General features: G+C 30.4%; 1 protein-coding gene across 2 annotated transcripts; it reads left to right on the top strand.

Moving 5' to 3' along the window:
• Positions 1–2,803: 2,803 nt before the first annotated feature.
• On the top strand, positions 2,804–17,574 carry LOC101900256 (PRL-1 phosphatase). Of its 2 annotated transcripts, XM_059125230.1 has the most exons (5): positions 2,804–3,445; positions 3,509–3,675; positions 11,888–12,190; positions 16,312–16,443; positions 16,512–17,574. In XM_059125230.1, exons 1-5 carry the CDS (start codon positions 3,329–3,331, stop codon positions 16,621–16,623), a joined length of 831 nt encoding a protein of 276 aa, XP_058981213.1. In that variant the 5' UTR covers positions 2,804–3,328; the 3' UTR covers positions 16,624–17,574. The 2 variants fall into 2 exon arrangements, with proteins under 2 accessions (XP_058981213.1, XP_058981214.1); XM_059125231.1 differs by lacking the exon at positions 11,888–12,190 and having other exon boundaries at positions 2,808–3,445.
• The last annotated feature ends 315 nt before the right edge of the window (positions 17,575–17,889 follow it).

Genomic DNA, 17,889 nt, shown 5'->3' with positions numbered 1-17,889 from the left:
TGGGTCGAGCATATTTTTTCAAGGATCAATATTTTACTAAACCTGGGAATTTAAAAAAAATAATTTTTCCAGGGCTGCCCAATTTTTTTAAGAATATGTTAGGAGAATATTTTTCAGGCTCCACCAGAGACCTGGGATTATGCAAAAAAATGTTTTCCCATCCAAGACTTAAATTTTTCTTCTAGAACCACGAGAGAACTTTAATTTTTTTTTAAGAATATTTTTTGTGACCATGGATTTTTTGCGAATTTTCAAGGCCTAGTAGAATATATATATATTTTTTTTGTTTTAGAAGATATTTTAAAACTCCCTTTATTTTTACATTATCTTTTGAAAGGCATTTTTATTGATAAAGGGTTCTCTGGAAGGTTTTGACATTTCAAGGGGTCGACATCTACAATTCAATTTTTGGACTTTTTTAATTTCCGAAATTTTATACATCCTAGCGCTGTTCGTCTGTCTGACTGGATGGTGTGCGAAACTTGGTAAATCGTAATATTATTGTTAAACTTAGATCGAGTTTGAAGATGGGCAATAACGGTCCACTCATTCTGGTACTTTCCCCACAAAAGTTCGAAATTAAAAAAAAAATACTGCACAGAAAAGAGAACCCAATTTTGTTCCAATTTTGCAAATCCTAATATCTGCATAAGTTCTATGTCAGATGCAAAAATTGGCAATATCGGTCCACTCCATCAAGTACCTCCCCCACAAAGGGTGTAAATTTTGATGAATTAAAAGTCTTATAAAATGTGATGTAAGAGTCCGATTGTTTTCAAATTACACACATAACAATATTTTTATTAACCAAGGTCTGGTGTGAAGATGGAATATATTGGTCGAGTCCTCCTGGTAACTCCCCCACAAAGGGTCAAAATTTTGAATATCCATGAAGTTCATAAAACTCGAAATTAACATGCGATTCCATTCAGACTTGGCACATCTCTATATTTCTATCAACATAAGATCTGTTGTAAAGATAGTAGAGATCGGACCATTCCTTCCGGTACCTCTCCCACAAAGGGTCCAAATTTTGAATAACAGAAAGAGATATTAAATGCGAAATAAGCATCCGGTTCTCTCGGTATCTTACACATCCCATTATTTCAAAAGATTCGATAGATCGGTCAACCTATTCTGGTACCTCACCAACAAAGGGTCAATTGTATAATTGTACGAAAAGTACTAAATGGTACTAAATTTCGTATTGGGTGAAGGGATAGGGATACAATTTTTGAATTTTGAAATTTGGATTACTGATTGTATTCGTGTTTGAGGTGTGGCGGTTGGTCGGAAATGCGTCCTATATTTGTACGAAAATTACTAAATGGGACTAAATTTGGTGATAGGGCTGAAATCCTGAAATTTGATATAGATGTCGCTGTTGGTGTCTAGGGTTACAAATGTGGTACTAAATTCGGTATTAGGTGAAGGGGTGGAGATAAAATTTTTAAATTTGCGTATGCGTGTTTGAGATTTGACGGTGATTTGGAAATGCGTCCTATATTTGTACGAAAAGTACTAAATAGTACTACATTTGGTATTTTCGTGAAAGGATAGGGTGGAATCCTTAAATTTGTTATTGAGGCCTCTTCTGCTATCTGGAATTGAGATATTGAGGTGGTTTTGGAAATTTGTACTGTAATTGTACGAAAAGTACTAAATTTAGTATTTGGTAGAGGAATATAGCTGAAATCCTGAAATTTGATATGAATGTCACTGTTGTTGTCTCCGGCTGAGAGAAGGAACTGGCTTTGGATTTGCGTACAATAATTGTACTTACAAAGGTCTGAAACGAATTCTTGAAACGAATCTTAAGTTTTGAGCTGAATTTTTTTCTGACGAATTTTTAGCGGACATTTTTTAAATTTCTTTGTTAAATTTTTTTTTTAATCCAGCTTTTTTCTATTTCTTTTCCTTTCCTTGCAGGGGGATAAAGTCCGTAGCGAAGGTTTGAAAAGAAAATCAAAACGTTCGCGAAGGCGTTTAAAAGTCAGACGAAGAAACTGCAAGTTTAAGAAGGTCAAAACAATAAACAACAACAATCAACAACATCCAGCAAGGAAGTAGCAAAGACAACTAACGTATTCCGAAGATACGCAAAGAAAACCAAACAAAGAAAAAGAGAGAGAGAGAGAGAAGGAACGGATAAATCCTGAGAAAAAAATTGATTCAAATCCATATCAGAAGCCGCAGCAGCAGCAGTTTTCAAAGAAAAGAAAATAAAAAATAGAAACGAAAACGCCAACGAAAACCATCATCACTCCTACTTTTTCGTCGTTGAATCCTTTATCCTCCTCATCAATAATAATAAAAACAACAACAACAACATTACAAAACATAGAACAGGGATCTTAATTGTAAAAAAAGCCAGAAGAATAAGAAGAAGAAAACAAAAGAAAAGTGAATATTTTTTGAAATAATTTTTTTCTAAAAAAAACAAAACAAAACAAGAACAACAAAAATTTGTCTTAAAATTTTTTTGTGATAATTTTTAAGCTTACAACAAAAACAAAACAAAAAACAACAAGTTTAACTTATCCTACGAACTTAAAAACAAAATTATATAATATTCAAGTACTTAAAAAAATTGCTTAAAAATCTTTGTAAAAAAGAAACGCTTTACTTAAAAATTTTTTTAAATTTTGAAAAGCAAAAAAAAAAAAAAAATTGAATTGGAAAAAAAAAAACATAACAAAAAATATCTTCCGTTAGGGTATAGCAAGAAATTGTAAAGCAAGACCGTCTTTAAAAAAATTATTTATTTAAAAAAAACCCATTTTGTAAAAATCCCCATTAATTTTTTTGCTAAAAAATAATTTTTTTTTAACAAAAACCTGAGATAACCTCATAATATTTTCTAAAAGACAACTCTAAACTTAACGACGATAAAAACGCTACAAACCTCCTTTTTTTTAAACAAAAAAAAATTAAATTTTCCGTTCTTCTTTTGTAATTCAGTTTTTCTGAGAGAAAAAAGAGTCCAAAAGTCTTAACTTGAAAAATTAAAAAAAAAATAATTACTTAAATTATAATTATAAACAATTTCTACTATACGAATTATATACTTAACAACTTACCTATCTATATATAGAGAGAAAACAAGAGACAGCAATTCTTTAAACAAAAGTCCAATTTTTTCCGGTGTATTTGTATAGAATTCTATTTTGAGAAAAAAAGAAAAAAAAAAACAATAACAACAAATAAGTTTGTAAAAGTTTACATTTTTATTACAACAAAAAGAAAAACAACACACACATTTTTTATTTGTTTATAATTATTGTAATTATTATTATTATATAAGAGAGCAAATTGTATTTTGATATTAATGAGCAACATGCGTCAAAAGGATTTACGCCCCGCACCAGCTCTTATTGAGTTCAAGGGAATGAAGTTCCTAATCACTGATCGGCCATCAGATGTTACCATACATCATTATATTATGGTGAGTAGGTTGGGAAATAGATTCGAAATCAAACAACTAATCTTCCCCCCCTTCCCTTTGCAGGAATTAAAGAAAAACAATGTGAATACTGTGGTTCGCGTCTGCGAGCCCAGCTACAACACCGACGAATTGGAAGCACAAGGCATCACCGTTAAAGATTTAGCATTCGAAGATGGTACCTTCCCGCCGCAGAATGTTGTTGACGAATGGTTTGAGATTTTGAAACAAAAGTGAGTTTCTTAGGTTTATGGCCAAAAATTGTTCTTTGTTTTCAAATTCCTTTCAATATTTTTTATTTTTGTTAAAACTTGCATACCATTTGGCTTTGTTTTTTCGGGAAAAACGCCTAGACCGGTTGTCCGATAACATGTCTTTGTAAAAATTTGAAATATGTCATCACCCATATTTTTGTATTTCAATTTTGTAAATATTTCTTTGTTTTTGAATTTTTGTGTCAATAACCCTTTTGAGTTAGAAATTTAGAAAAAAAGTAAGGAGAAGTCCAAATTTGGGCGGGGTCGACTATATGATATCCTACACCACTATGCGTATTTAGTAATGCTCCCATAACATAAAATTGTATTTTGTCAATTTTATAAACTTAGATCGTACCAACTATGAACCTTTAGAATGCCATTGTGGCTTTAGAGTAGTCACAATTTGGAAACTATACCCAAATCTGAAACGATTTTGAACAATTTTGACGTAGGTTTTTGTACCTCCCCTAGTGCCAAAAAACATTTCTGTATAGTGCATGAAAGGATTACAATAAAAAACAACTTTGAATTCCCTCCACCATTTGGAACGAATTTGGAAATTTTCAAAAAATATAATCCTCAAAACATTCTGTTAAAATTTTAAAAATACCAAATATAGCCGTTATATTGGGATCTATACGACGTGGGCCTACATAGGCTTTGTTTGTCATAAGCCATTACCATATTCAGATCCGAAACTTGAAATAAACGGTGAATAATGTAGCTAAAATCATCAAAATATCGTATATAGGGAGGTACCGTTATATCGGAGCTGTGCGAAGACCTGGACCTGCATAGACAATTTTCTGTCACAGTCTGTAGCATCCATTACGAACTTCAAATACCACATCTCAAACAATTTCGGTGGGTATTGTACCTAAAATGGTCAAAAACAAAGTTAATATACCCTCCATGGTATGGTGGAGGGTATAAAAATATCTATTGAAGCAATAGATATACCGGACCGAGTTTCATCAAATCGTAAATATCGGTTGAATATGAAAAAATCCATTCAATTTGGGCTGATATTAAATATATGTTGAGCAATAACCGTAAAATCGGATGAAGATGTATATCGAAGCTACAAAAAAATCTGAACCGATATCGATAACATTTGGCAGGGGTATTTTTGAGCCGTAACTGATGTCCGTTACCAAACATCATTGATGTGGAGGGCACATTACGCATGTGAGGGACTTAAAATCCCTAATCGGACAAAACATATATATGAGAGCTATAGCTATATCTGAACCGATTTTCAGATATAGTTTCTAGGATGAATTCAGACGGAATTACCAAAATTCAGTTCATTTGGACTGATATTAGGTATTTGCTGCACGAAAAATCTGAAATCGGATAAAGATATATATGGGAGTTATATCTAACCCTGAACCGATCTCGACAAAATTTTTAAACACTTATTTCTGAGCTGTATCTGATAGTTGGTATTAAAGATTACTGTTGTGGAGGGAATATTACGCATGTGAGGAACTTAAAATCCCTAATCGGATGAAACATATATATGGGAGCTATATCTATATCTGAACCAATTTTCTCTAAATTTAATGTACCAGCTTCCTCACTTAATTCGGTCGGATGTACCAAATTTCAGGTCATTTGGACTGATATTAGCCATTTGGTGCACAATTAACCTGATATCGGATAATGATATATATGGGAACTACTTCCAAATCTGCACCGATCTCTATAAAATTTGACAGAGGTATTTTTGAGCTCCATAAGTTTTCTGGTACCAAATATGAAGGATTTAAATCCCCATTTCGAATAAAACATACCATGCTAGCTATGGAGCTATGGATATATTTGCAAAGATTATCACCAAATTTGCAGAACTTGTTTCTAGTATAAATTCATTCGAATTTGCCAAAATTCAGTTAATTTGGGCTGATAGTGCCCATTTGGTGCACAATTTACCAGAAATCGATTGAAGATATGCAGAGTGAGATAAAAAAACTGAAACAAAGTCAAAAGCGATAATTTTTAAATTTTTTTTTAAATTTTTGAATGAAACCAAAAAATGTCGGAAATAAATAATTTTAGAATAAGTTTAGATTTATTCGAATTGGTCACTTTTCGGCACGAATTATGACCTTCAAACGGCCAATGAAACCGTCACACGCTGTCCGAATGTTGCTCTGCGGTATTTTGGCCCATTCCCGGCGAAGCGCTTGCTTGGTCTTTTTAAGTACCAACCTTGCTTTCCAAAATACTCCGACACATTAGTCCAACCGATTGGTATCCGGAGATTTTGGTGGCCATTGTGCGCTGGAAATGACTTCCTTACGTCATTTTGTAACCATTCTTGGGTGGCGGTGGCATGCTGAGTGCCATGGTGCTGAGTCCTGTTGGAATGTTCAAGGTCTGCGGCCAAAATGTTTTGCGTGCCCAAGGTTTTAATTCACCCTCCAGAATATTTTCGCGATAATATTCTGCATTTATTCTGAAGCCACGGTCGATTAATACTAGCGGAGAGCAACCATCGGTTGTTATGGCGGCCCACACCATCACCATGGCCGACGCTTGAGTTCTGGTGGCCAACCGAAGGTGCACATTTTCAGCTGACCTCTTTGGCAAGTAAACACGATCATTTTGTTTGTTTACAAACTGCTGGACAACGAATGTTTTCTCATCGGAGACGGAGAAAACCAAATTCGGCAGTTCACCACTTTCCGCCAAGCGAAGTAACTCTTGAGCTCTTTTGAGTCTATTTTCCTTTCTCTTGCGGTGTAAGTTTTTGCACTTTTTGGAATTGGAATTTCGATGGCTTTACCCCGAGCTAATTTTTCAATATTTGCCGAATGGAATATTGCGATATGTTCAGCTAACGAGCCATTTTTCGGCCACTTCGACGCGGGTTTCGATCAAGTCGCTCCTTTACTTTTCGAACCATTTCTGCTGATGTTGATGTTTTCTTCCGTCGACTTCTATGACGTCCGGCTACGCTCCAGTATCATGGTAACGAGCGATGGTAGGAGACACAAAAGATTTATTCACATTTAAATTCTGGAGTGCCCTAACGATAGCAACTTTTCGTTTTCCAGCCAAATATAAAGAAATCACATTATCACGCTTGAATTCCATCCCGAATAACTTTTTTCTGGAAACTTCTCACCAAAATGCCTTTGTACGCTTGTAAACAATATAATCATCTGTCACTGGAATAATTTTTACACCTGTCGGACGAGTGGCTTAGAAATGACAGCAGTCTGAATTTGGTTGTAGTTTTTTCATCTCACCATGTATATAGCTATAGCTGAACCGATATAGTTATATCTGAACCGATTTTTCTCAAATTTGATGTACTTGTCTTCTACACTGAATTCGGTTGGATGTGTCAAAATACAGGTCATATGGATTGACCATTTGGTGCACAATTAATCCGAAATCGCTTGATCATATATACGGGAGCTCTATCTAAATTTTAATCGATTCTCACCATTTTCAATAAGTTTTTCCAAACATTGTTTGGGAAATTTCATCTCAGTCGGAAAAATAAATGCGACCTGCATTTTGCTCAAAAAAATACATGGACAGACGGAAGGACGGAAAGACAGATAGAAATGCATAAATCGACTCAGAAAGCGATTCTATGAAGATCCTCAAAATTAACTATGGGGCTTTTTCAAAATGTCTGATACAAAAATTACCTCAAAAAAAAAAAAAAAAAAAAAAAAAATCGCGACCCTAGCTTCAGTCGAATTTTTAAAAATATTCTTAAATTTTTGTTGTTTTAAATTATTTCCATTATTTTAAAATGGTTGATATGTAATCATTTTAATACGATCTGTAATATGGTTTCAATTATGTCACCACACAACACACTCCCCTTTTTTAATAAAAAAAAAATTTTCCCCTATCCGAAAACAAATCAATATTTCATCAACTGATTATTGCATGAAATTTTGAAAATAAATTCCAAAAAAAAAAAAAAAAAAAAATTCGGTTGCTAAGTGCGATAAATAATCTCTGGCGATAGGTGTTTATTAAAAAAAATGCTTTTTATTATTATTGTTGTTTAATAGCCCTGTGTCCATTCTGCTTGCTTTTCTACTCAATGTGCCAGCCCTTATCATCATCATCGTCTTCGTAAAATACTAAAACGCTTTCCAAAAGACAATCACAGTCCTACACCTTGTTGTGTATACGGTATTTAGATAATGTGTTGTCTTCCACTTTTGTGGATACAATCATTTCCACTTTCAGAAAAGAAAAAAATATATATTCCAATTCAATTTCCGATAAGACATAAAAAATATTTCAAGTGTCAGATTAACCTTATCAGAAAAGGCCTTGAGAAGTGTAGTGATGTACTTTGGACAAGGCGATATTAAATTTTCATTAAACATACCATTGACCTCCAATTAAAAAGATCAAAATGAAAGGTCCGATGGGATTCTATTTAAAGAAGATGGGGTTATATTTAAAGGTCTTCAAACCGTAGGCAATTATATGCTTGACTCCGATCTGATAATCTTTAAATTATACTCCTCGGTAAGTTTTTACAAAAATGTTGGCGGTATTATTACCGACCATAAAAATCATGAGAAACTATTTAAAAAAAAAAAAAAAAAAAAACTATATTTAAAAAAGTTTTGTAATTGTTCAAGAAAACTTTTTTGAAAGACTACTTTAATAATCGACGCTGCTGGTTGTTGTAAAAAGTGTTAAGACACTTTCTCAAAAGAAACCTTAAAATATGGCGCTGATAGTCATTGTTGTGAAAAACTATTTGAGAACAATTTTTAAAAAGAAAGATTTCTGGTTTGTTGGATCTTTAAAAATTGGGAATTAAATACTTCATTGAAAAAAAAAAAAAAAAAATAATTTCGAACAAACCACGACTAGTGGTCCTTAAACATATTTTTAAAAAAGTTCTCGGCTGAAAGTCATTTAGAAAAAAATATTAAAAAATACCGTCAAATAGCACCTGAAAAAATATTTTTCTTACAATGGTGGTCTTAGAAAAAAAAAAAAAAATTCAAACAATTCAAGGATGATGGTTTTTAAGAAAAATATCTTCAAATGTGTACATGACGGTTGGCCCTTGAACAAATATTTTTAAAAAAGTCTATGATATGTATGACATCTTGATGTGGCAATTTATTTTTTTTTTTTAAACACTAGAGGTCCTGTAGTAATAGTTTTTTATAACAATCACGATGAATGGTCCTTGAAAAATAATATTTATTAGCAAATTCTTAAGAGTTGGATAAATGTTTTTAAAAAAGAATCCAATTAGAGATGGTCCTTGAAAATTATTCTTTAATAAATTTGAAAACGCTTTTTAAAAAAATTCTGAACGGAACGGTACAAATTTTTTTTATTTAAACAATCCACAAAGGATGGTCCTAAAAATATGGTGGTTCATGGACTTTTTTTAAATTCCTGACGGATGGATTTTCAATAAATAATTCTTTAAAATCACAATATACCGTTTTATAAAAAAGCGTTTTTAAAAATCAAAGGGGTGTGTATTTTGGAAAATAAATAAAATTATATTGAAAAAAAAAATACTAATTAAAAAAAATTAAAAATATTTACCAAAAAAAAAAAAAAAAATAATAATAATAATAATAATAATAATAATAATAATAATAATAATAATAATAATAATAATAATAATAATAATAATAATAATAATAATAATAATAATAATAATAATAATAATAATAATAATAATAATAATAATAATAATAATAATAATAATAATAATAATAATAATAATAATAATAATAATAACAATAATAATAATAATAATAATAATAATAATAATAACAATAATAATAATAATAATAATAATAATAATAATAATAATAATAATAATAATAATAATAATAATAATAATAATAATAACAATAATAATAATAATAATAATAATAATAATAATAATAATAATAATAATAATAATAATAATAATAATAATAATAATAATAACAATAATAATAATAATAATAATAATATTAATAATAATAATAATAATAATAATAATAATAATAATAATAATAATAATAATAATAATAATAATAATAATAATAATAATAATAATAATAATAATAATAATAATAATAATAATAATAATAATAATAATAATAATAATAATAATAATAATAGTAATAATAATAATAATAAAACAAAAAAGCTGTAAGTTCGGAGGGGCCGAACTTTGAATACCCCATTTAGAACGAATATGGCAAATTAAAAAATCCGTTTCAAATTCTGTTAAAATCTTAAAAATAGCGTATGTAGTTATATTAGTAGTACCCATTACGAACTTCAAATACGAAATTTGAAATAATTCCGATGATTAATGTCGCTAAAATCATAAAAATACCGAATATCGGGAGGTACCATTATATGAGGGCTATACCACAACGTGGACCTACAAGGCCCATTTTCAATATCAAAAGTCCTGCAGACCTAATATACGTTTGAGTAAAATGTTATTAACCTCTACTTCATTTCGTTCGGAAGCTAGAGTGATTTCCACAGACGGAGGGACATTGCTAAATCGACATAGAATTTTATGTCGATCAAGAATGTATATACTTTGTGGTGTCTAAAATATATATTTCGGGGTGTTACAAACGGAATGACAAACGTAATATACGCACCATACTATGGTGGAGGGTATAAAAATAAAATAATTGATTGAAAAAATACATTGAAAATATGTTTTTTTTTTTAATTTCACAGATTTTTTCTCAAAAAAATTCTTAAAAAATCAAGATTTTAAATTTCCACGGATATTCCTTTGAAAATACATTGAAATATTTTTTTTAATTCACAGATGTTTTCTCAAAAAATTCTTAAAAATACTAGATTATAGCCTTCCTGATCCTTTAAAGATTTCCTTGAAAAATAGTCGTTTATAGCTAATAAAATACTCGACTATACTCGAAATCATAAACACATCATTATTGCCATATTAGTCCTTAAATAAATTCCTTAAAAATGGGTTGCACTCCAAAAAAAACATTCTTGAAAACCAAAAAAAAAAAAAAAAAATAAATAAATAAAAAAAATTAAATCTATGATTATTGCTCTTCTGGTTCTTGAAAAATTCCTACCCGAACTTTCTTAAAAAAAATACACGCCTACTGCTTTTTTCATCCTTCTATGAAAATTAAAAAAATAAAACCTCCTCAAAAAATTTCTTTCAGAAAATTAGGAAATCTACGGTCGAAAAATCAAATCAGTTCAAAAAATCCAGGGATATACCTTTGAAAGTCCGATGAAATATATTCCTAAAATCTTAGTCCTTCAATAAAAACCTCGAAAAAATATTCTCATAAGTACACAGATGTACCTCTATTAAAATTATATATACGATTATTGCCATCTTAGTCCTTTAATATAATCCTTAAAAATTTGTTCTTCCTCCGAAAAGACTTTTAATAACAGTACTCTCTGGTCTTCCAAAAAAAAGATTTTTTTTAAATCCACGATTGTTAATTTTGTCCTTCAATTAAATCCATGAAAAAAATTCTTAGGGCCCGGCGATGGGGGTCTCAAAATAATCCCTGAAAATATTTAGAAATATGGTTCAAAAAATCCAGGGATTTGCCTCTCTTGGGTTGAAGGCCCTTTCTTGGAAAATATACTTAAATATTTCTAATTGGTGGTTCAAAAAGTCCGCGAAAAATATATTCATCAAAAATCTTTTATTGGCCCTTTAAAAATATTCCTAAAATGTCTATGGTTGGTCCTTAAAAAGGTCTATAAAATCCAGATTAAGAGCTTGGGAAGATTCACAAAAGCACCCTTTTTTTAGAGACTTGTCGAGTTACTTTTCTCAGGTTGCAATTCCTTTTATGTCCTTTTTCCTAACCCCTTTACTAAAAATTGCATTACACATTTCGTTCTTCTTAACAATTTCCTCCGCTAACCTCCAACTAATCTTATTATTTAGCTTATTTTGTTAATACTCCCAAATCAAATGTTACTAAACCAATACTAAATACGTTACTCAATTCGTCCTTTATCCCTTTTTTTAATTGTTTGTTTGTTGTTGGCTGCCCCTCTTCTTGTTGCTTGTCCTATTTTGCAATTTTTTAATTTCTTCTTTTTACCTCTATCAACCACTTTCTTGTTGTTCTTCTTCTATTTTTTTCTTCTTATTATTATTATTATTATCCTTATTATTCTTGATTCTTCTTTTTTGTAGTTTTTGTAAGAAATCCTCCTCCTCTCGTGCATCCTTTTTGCGCAACAAACGTTTTTCCCTGCGACATTCGTTTCGATTCCATAAAACAGCCGATAATACCAATAACAACACCACAACCGACACCAACACCACCACCACTACCATCACCACCAATACCAATACCAAGAATTCCTCCTCTAATACGACATCAACAACAACCAGTCCGACATCGACAACAACCTACAACACAATTAATAATATGCAATATCAAAATTTAAATAATACCCTAATTAACGATGATAGAGATACGGCCACTGGTAGGAGGTAAGGTTTATCGTTTCGTTTCGTTTCTTTGCGTTGCCTTTCGTTTGATTTTGTTTTTATTTTGCGTTTTCTGATTTTCATTTCGATGTGCTAAGTTTTCTTTTATTTTTTTCTCGTTGTCGTTGTTGTGGAGTTTCCTTTTGATTTTTTTCTAAATGTCTTTTAATATTTTATAAAAAATTTAAGAAAAAATCTTTAAAGGTGCAAGTTTGAAAGAAATCTTGAAAAGTATTCCTAAAATGTCTTTACTGGAAAGGCTAAATATCCTGAATTTTTTAAAATATTCCACGTTGGAAAACCTGATGTCCCGTAAATAAACTTTTTAATAATCAACATTAGGAAGGCTCTGGCAGTACCTAAAAAATCCACAATATCCACATTGAAAGGACTGTATTTTTGGAAACATTTCCCAAAAATTCAGGATAAGAGTTTTGTTGGTCCTTGGAAAATTTTTTTTCAAAATATATAAGTTTATGTCTCTTATTTTTCCTAAATTCAGGTCTATTTTCCAAAAACATTTTTCTTAGAAAAATTAAAAAAAATATATATTTTTTATTAAAATACAAACTGATTGATCCCTTAAAAATTGAAAAAAAAAAATCTTTAAATATGTCAGAAAAATCCTGAGAAAAGGCTTTAAAAATAACCGTTAGTAGTGGTCTGGCAGTCCTTAAAAATGGTCCTAAATATGTACTTGGGAAGAGCTGTAGTTTTGAAAAATCCGCACAAATCAAAGTTAGGTTTTTTTTTTTTAAAGTAATCAAAATATACAATTATATGCCTCTATTGGACCTGACTGAGATGATAGTCCCTGAAAAATAATTTCTAAAAATTACTAAATTTTTATTGACTCTTGAAAAATATTTTGGTTGAAATAAAATATTCCTGGTAGTCGCAAAGAATATATTCCAAATTCCATGGGGGTAACTAGAATTTTTCTAAATAAATTTTTATTGACTCTTGAAAAATATTTTGGTTGAAATAAAATATTCCTCGTCTGGTAGTCGCTAAGAATATATTCCAAATTCCATGGCGGTAACTAGAATTTTTCTTTTTAATTTACATCAGGTGGTTCCTAAATAACATTAAAAAATCCATATCTGGAGGTCCTTCCAGTCTGAAGTCCCTTAAAAATACTTTGGAAGTTCAAGCCTGAATATTCTTGAAAAATTTATATATATATTTTTAAAATTCAAATTAGAATTGGAAGAGCTAATAGTCCTCAAAAAAGTCTTCAAAAATTCCTGTCATAGTGATTTGACAGTCCTTAAAAATAGTCCTAAATATTTATGTTGGTAAAGCTGGAAAAACAACAATTTTTTTATCCTTCTATTGGACATGACTCTGATGATGGTCCTTGAAAAATAATTTCTAGAAATGGCTAAGTTTTTATTGGTCCAGGAAAAATATTTTTATTAAAAAAAAAAACTAGCCCCTAAAAATATTTTTTCAAACCCACGGTGGTCACTAAAAATTTTGTATTAATTCCCATCAGGTGGTCCTAAAAAAACATTAAAAAATCCTTATCTATATGGAGTGGCTTCAAATCTGTAGTCTCTGTAAAATACTCTTTAGAAATCCAAGACTGGAATTTCTTGAAAAAAAAAAAAAAAAAAAAAAAAAAAAAAAAACAATTTTTTACAACTCAAATTAGTTGATATTTTAAAAAATATTGAAAAACAAAATTAAAAAATATAAAGATTCTTGGAAAAAAAAATTTTTAATTCTCTTGAAAAAATCCTTTTGCCATTTAAAGCAATATTTAAATAAAATATCACATCTGATGGACCCTGAAAAAAAAACTATTTTTTATACTCTCAGAGGATTATATCATTCGATACGAACAAAACGTGCCTCATAGAAATAGTGGTCTCTTTGAGCCAAATCCGTTTTAGGATTTGGAGTCAATCTAAGGGTGTTCGTCTGGCTGGTGTATGAGTGCTAGAAAATATGCGAGAATGAACAATATCCATTGAGTACCTTCCCCACAAAGGGTACAAATTTTGAATCATTCTAACCCTTACAAAATGTGAAATAAGAGACAGATTGTTTTCAAATTTCGCACATCTGATGGGATATATCGGACCACTCCTTCTGGTACCTCACCCACAACCGGTCAACATTTTGAATAGTTATGACTCTCATAAAATCCGAAATAAGCTTCAGATTCTCTTCAAATTTCACACATCCGAATATTTACAGGTCAAAAATTTTGAATATTTATAACCCTAATAAAGTGCGAAATAAGCATCCGATTCGCTTCAAATTCATACATTCCAATATTTTCACTAACACAAGATCTGGTGCGAAGTTGGAATATATCAGACAATTTCCTATTTCTATCAACGCAAATTCTGGTGTAAAGATGGCAGGCATCAGACCACTTTTTCTAGTAACTCCCCCACAGAGGAGTCAAAATTTTGAATTATTTTATCTTTAATGTGGAGCTGGTAGAAATCGGTCCACTTAATTTTGTACCTCCCCCACAAAGGGTTAATACCCTTATCTCCCATAACTTTCAAAACAACTAAGCGATTATGTGTATCTTCATATTTCTCTCGATCAGAGATTTTATGTCAATATAACCCCCCATGAAGGGTCAACAGTTGGAAAAGTGATATCGCAAGTCATTATATAAAGGGTCAAAAGTGTCAAGATCAAAAATGTATTTCAATAGATGAACAAAGCCTGATGGTATAAATCTGTCAGCTAAACCGACTAATACTTTTTAATTTTTAATCCAAGTCGGTTGAAAAAAAATATATTTTTTTTCAAAAAATACACCTTTGTTGACCCTGGAAAATACTTTAATTTTTTTCCAAGTCTGTTAATACTCAATTTATTTAAAAAAAAAAAAAACACGTCGATTGATCCTAGAAATTTTTTTCGATTTATCTGTTGATCCTGGGAAATATTTATTTTTTTTAAGAAATCCACGTCTGTTATTCTAGAAAAATATTTTCCTATCTTTTAAAAAACCTTGTCTGTTTATCATCAAAAAAATATATTTATGTTTTTTTTTTCAAAAAATCTGTTGATTCTGCAAAAAATATTTAATTTTTTTTTTCAAAAATCAACATCTGTCGATCCTTGAAAAATATTTTATTTTTTTTTATCAAAAAAATCCACGTGTGTTGATCTGAGAAAATTATTTTAATTTTTTTTTTTTCAAAATATCCACGTCTGTTGATTTTGGAAATTATGGACAAATATTTTCCTTTCTTGTCGAAAAATCCACGTCTGTTGATCCTGGAAAAATATTTTCATTTTTTTCCAAGTCTGTTGAGCCTTAATTCAATTTATTTTTTTTTAATTTACTTTTTTGCTTGATCCTGGAAAAATGTTTTAGATTTTTTTATAAATCCACGACTGTTGTTCCTTTATAATTATTTTATTTTTTTTTTTTTTTTCAATAAATCCACGTCCTTCGATAATGGAAAATATTTTCATTTTTGCTTTCAAAAAATTGTACGTCTGTTGGTCCTGGATAATATTTTCATTTATTTTTTAAATACACGTCTATTGATCATGGAAAAATATTTTCAATTTTTTTTCAAAAAATCTTTTGATCCTCAAATTTTTTTGACGTGGATTTAGTTTGCGGGGAAATATTTTTAATTTATTTTTTCAAGCAATCCATGTCTTTTAAAAATCATTTTTAAAAAAAACCTAAGCCTTTTGATTATTTCTGATTACTCTTAAACATATTTTTAAAAAATATCGTCTGTTGATCCTTACAAACAATTTTTAAAAATTCCATGTCAAGTTATTTTTGAAGAATTTTTTTTTTAACAAAGGTTTAAGTTTTCAAAAAAGTTTTTTTTTTTTAACAACCCATGTCGGGTGATATTAGTCCTTGAAAAAAATATGTTCTTAAATTTACATCTGTTGTCCTTTACAATTGTATTATTTTAATCCATGTGTGTTTGACCCCTGACCCACCAGGAAAAAGGTCCCATTTGTCTTATTTATTTTTTTTAATTATCTTTTTATTTTAAATGTCAAAACTTTGACTTTGAGAAGGTAGTGCTTCTCCATCTTATCAATATAAATTCCTGACTCATTCCTTGAAAAATTTTACAAAAAATTTCCATTCTTTGTTTTCTGCTTTTATTTTCCAGATATCAACAGAATCCTGAAGCTTGTGTTGCTGTGCACTGTGTCGCTGGTCTCGGCCGTGCACCCGTCTTGGTGGCATTGGCACTCATCGAATTGGGTCTGAAATATGAGGCAGCTGTAGAAATGATAAGGGAGTAAGTACAACATTTATATTTTTAAATCGTCTTTGTATCCGTACTAATGTTCTCCATCTTTTTTTTAGCAAGCGACGAGGAGCCATCAATGCCAAACAGTTATCGTATTTGGAACGCTACAAGCCCAAGGCAAGGCTAAAGCACAAAAATGGCCATAAAAATTCATGTTGCGTGCAATAGATTTCCAAAATAATAAGAAAAGAAAAAAAAAACAAATAATAAAACAAAATAACCATATATTAAAAAAAATAAATTCCCACCAGTTGAAAAGTGTTCATTTTTTTAATTTAAAACAAAAAAACAACTACAACCACAACAACAACAAGAAGAAGAGAAAAACAATTTGAAAAGACTACTCCACTGATGCTGCTGCGAATATCCCATGGCTGGCTGGCTGGCTGGCAACCAGGAAAAAAAAGCTACACCACAACGGCAATAATTGAACAACACTTGAAGCAGGCAACAGGAAGATTGAACCACAACAATAACAAAAACAGACAATTGAAGCCACATTCTCTCTCTCCGTCTACCCCCACATCTTCCCCTTAACACAAGGATATTGAAATTGATGATGTTAACTAGCTAAGCAAACTTGCTGCTGCTGCTGTTCTCAACACGGCGGCAATGGATATGATGATTGCAGCAATTTAGAACTGTAATATGACCATGTGAATGATTGGAAAACCCATAGACTTCTTGTTCGTCCCCCAGAGCCCCCATTCTCCTTCTCTCTTCTCTTCAGCTAAAATTTACAAATCGACAACAAGTTTTGATATATGCGTCCAAGAAAAACAATTGGCATTTGTTAGTTTGGTTTTCGTTTCCCAACAATCAACATAATTCTCCAAAACTTCCCCCCGCTCTCCCCCAACTGACCTTTGAAAATGAATGACTACTTTATAAAAGGACAACAGCATTAAAGGCAATATACGTAAACAAAGAAAAAAACAGAAAACAAATTTTTTTTAAAACATTTCGCCGTAGTTCTATTTTTGTTTTGTTTTGAAACTTTTCTAACCGGGATCCCCCCAATTTTTTGTATCGAGAAACAGCTCCAAATCCCCACCATGTCTGTCTGTCCACACTCATCTCAGCTGACAGTGGGACAAAAAAAGAAATAAAAAAACACAACACTCCCCCCTCTCAAACCACCCCAACAATTCTATGCAATGTGAATGAAAAATATATGCTAATAATTTCGATATTTTTTTTAGTAATTATAAATATATATTTTTAATTGAAGAAAAAAAAATATGAAAAATATGAAACAACAAAAAACACTTAAATGTCTAGTTTTTAATTAATTTTATTCTTTTTTTGTTAAATGATTTTTTTAATTTTATTTTTTTTTTAAATATTTTATTTGCAAAACATAGTTAATGATAATCAATTTTTTTTTGAATGATGATAATCATGATAATGATGATAATTGATAATAAGTTAATA

The sequence above is a fragment of the Musca domestica genome, unplaced genomic scaffold (assembly GCF_030504385.1).
Source record: "Musca domestica strain aabys unplaced genomic scaffold, Musca_domestica.polishedcontigs.V.1.1 32, whole genome shotgun sequence".
Lineage (NCBI taxonomy): Eukaryota > Metazoa > Arthropoda > Insecta > Diptera > Muscidae > Musca > Musca domestica.
The sequence above is the reverse complement of the archived record's forward strand: the minus strand, read 5'-3'. Positions and strand labels throughout refer to the sequence as shown.

Coding starts and splice junctions, on each gene's coding strand:
- LOC101900256 (XM_059125230.1), top strand. CDS start 3,329: ATGAGCAACATGCGTCAAAAGGATTTACGCCCCGCACCAGCTCTTATT. Junction 3,446..3,508: donor CCATACATCATTATATTATG/GTGAGTAGGTTG, acceptor TTCCCTTTGCAG/GAATTAAAGAAAAACAATGT. Junction 16,444..16,511: donor GCTGTAGAAATGATAAGGGA/GTAAGTACAACA, acceptor TCTTTTTTTTAG/CAAGCGACGAGGAGCCATCA.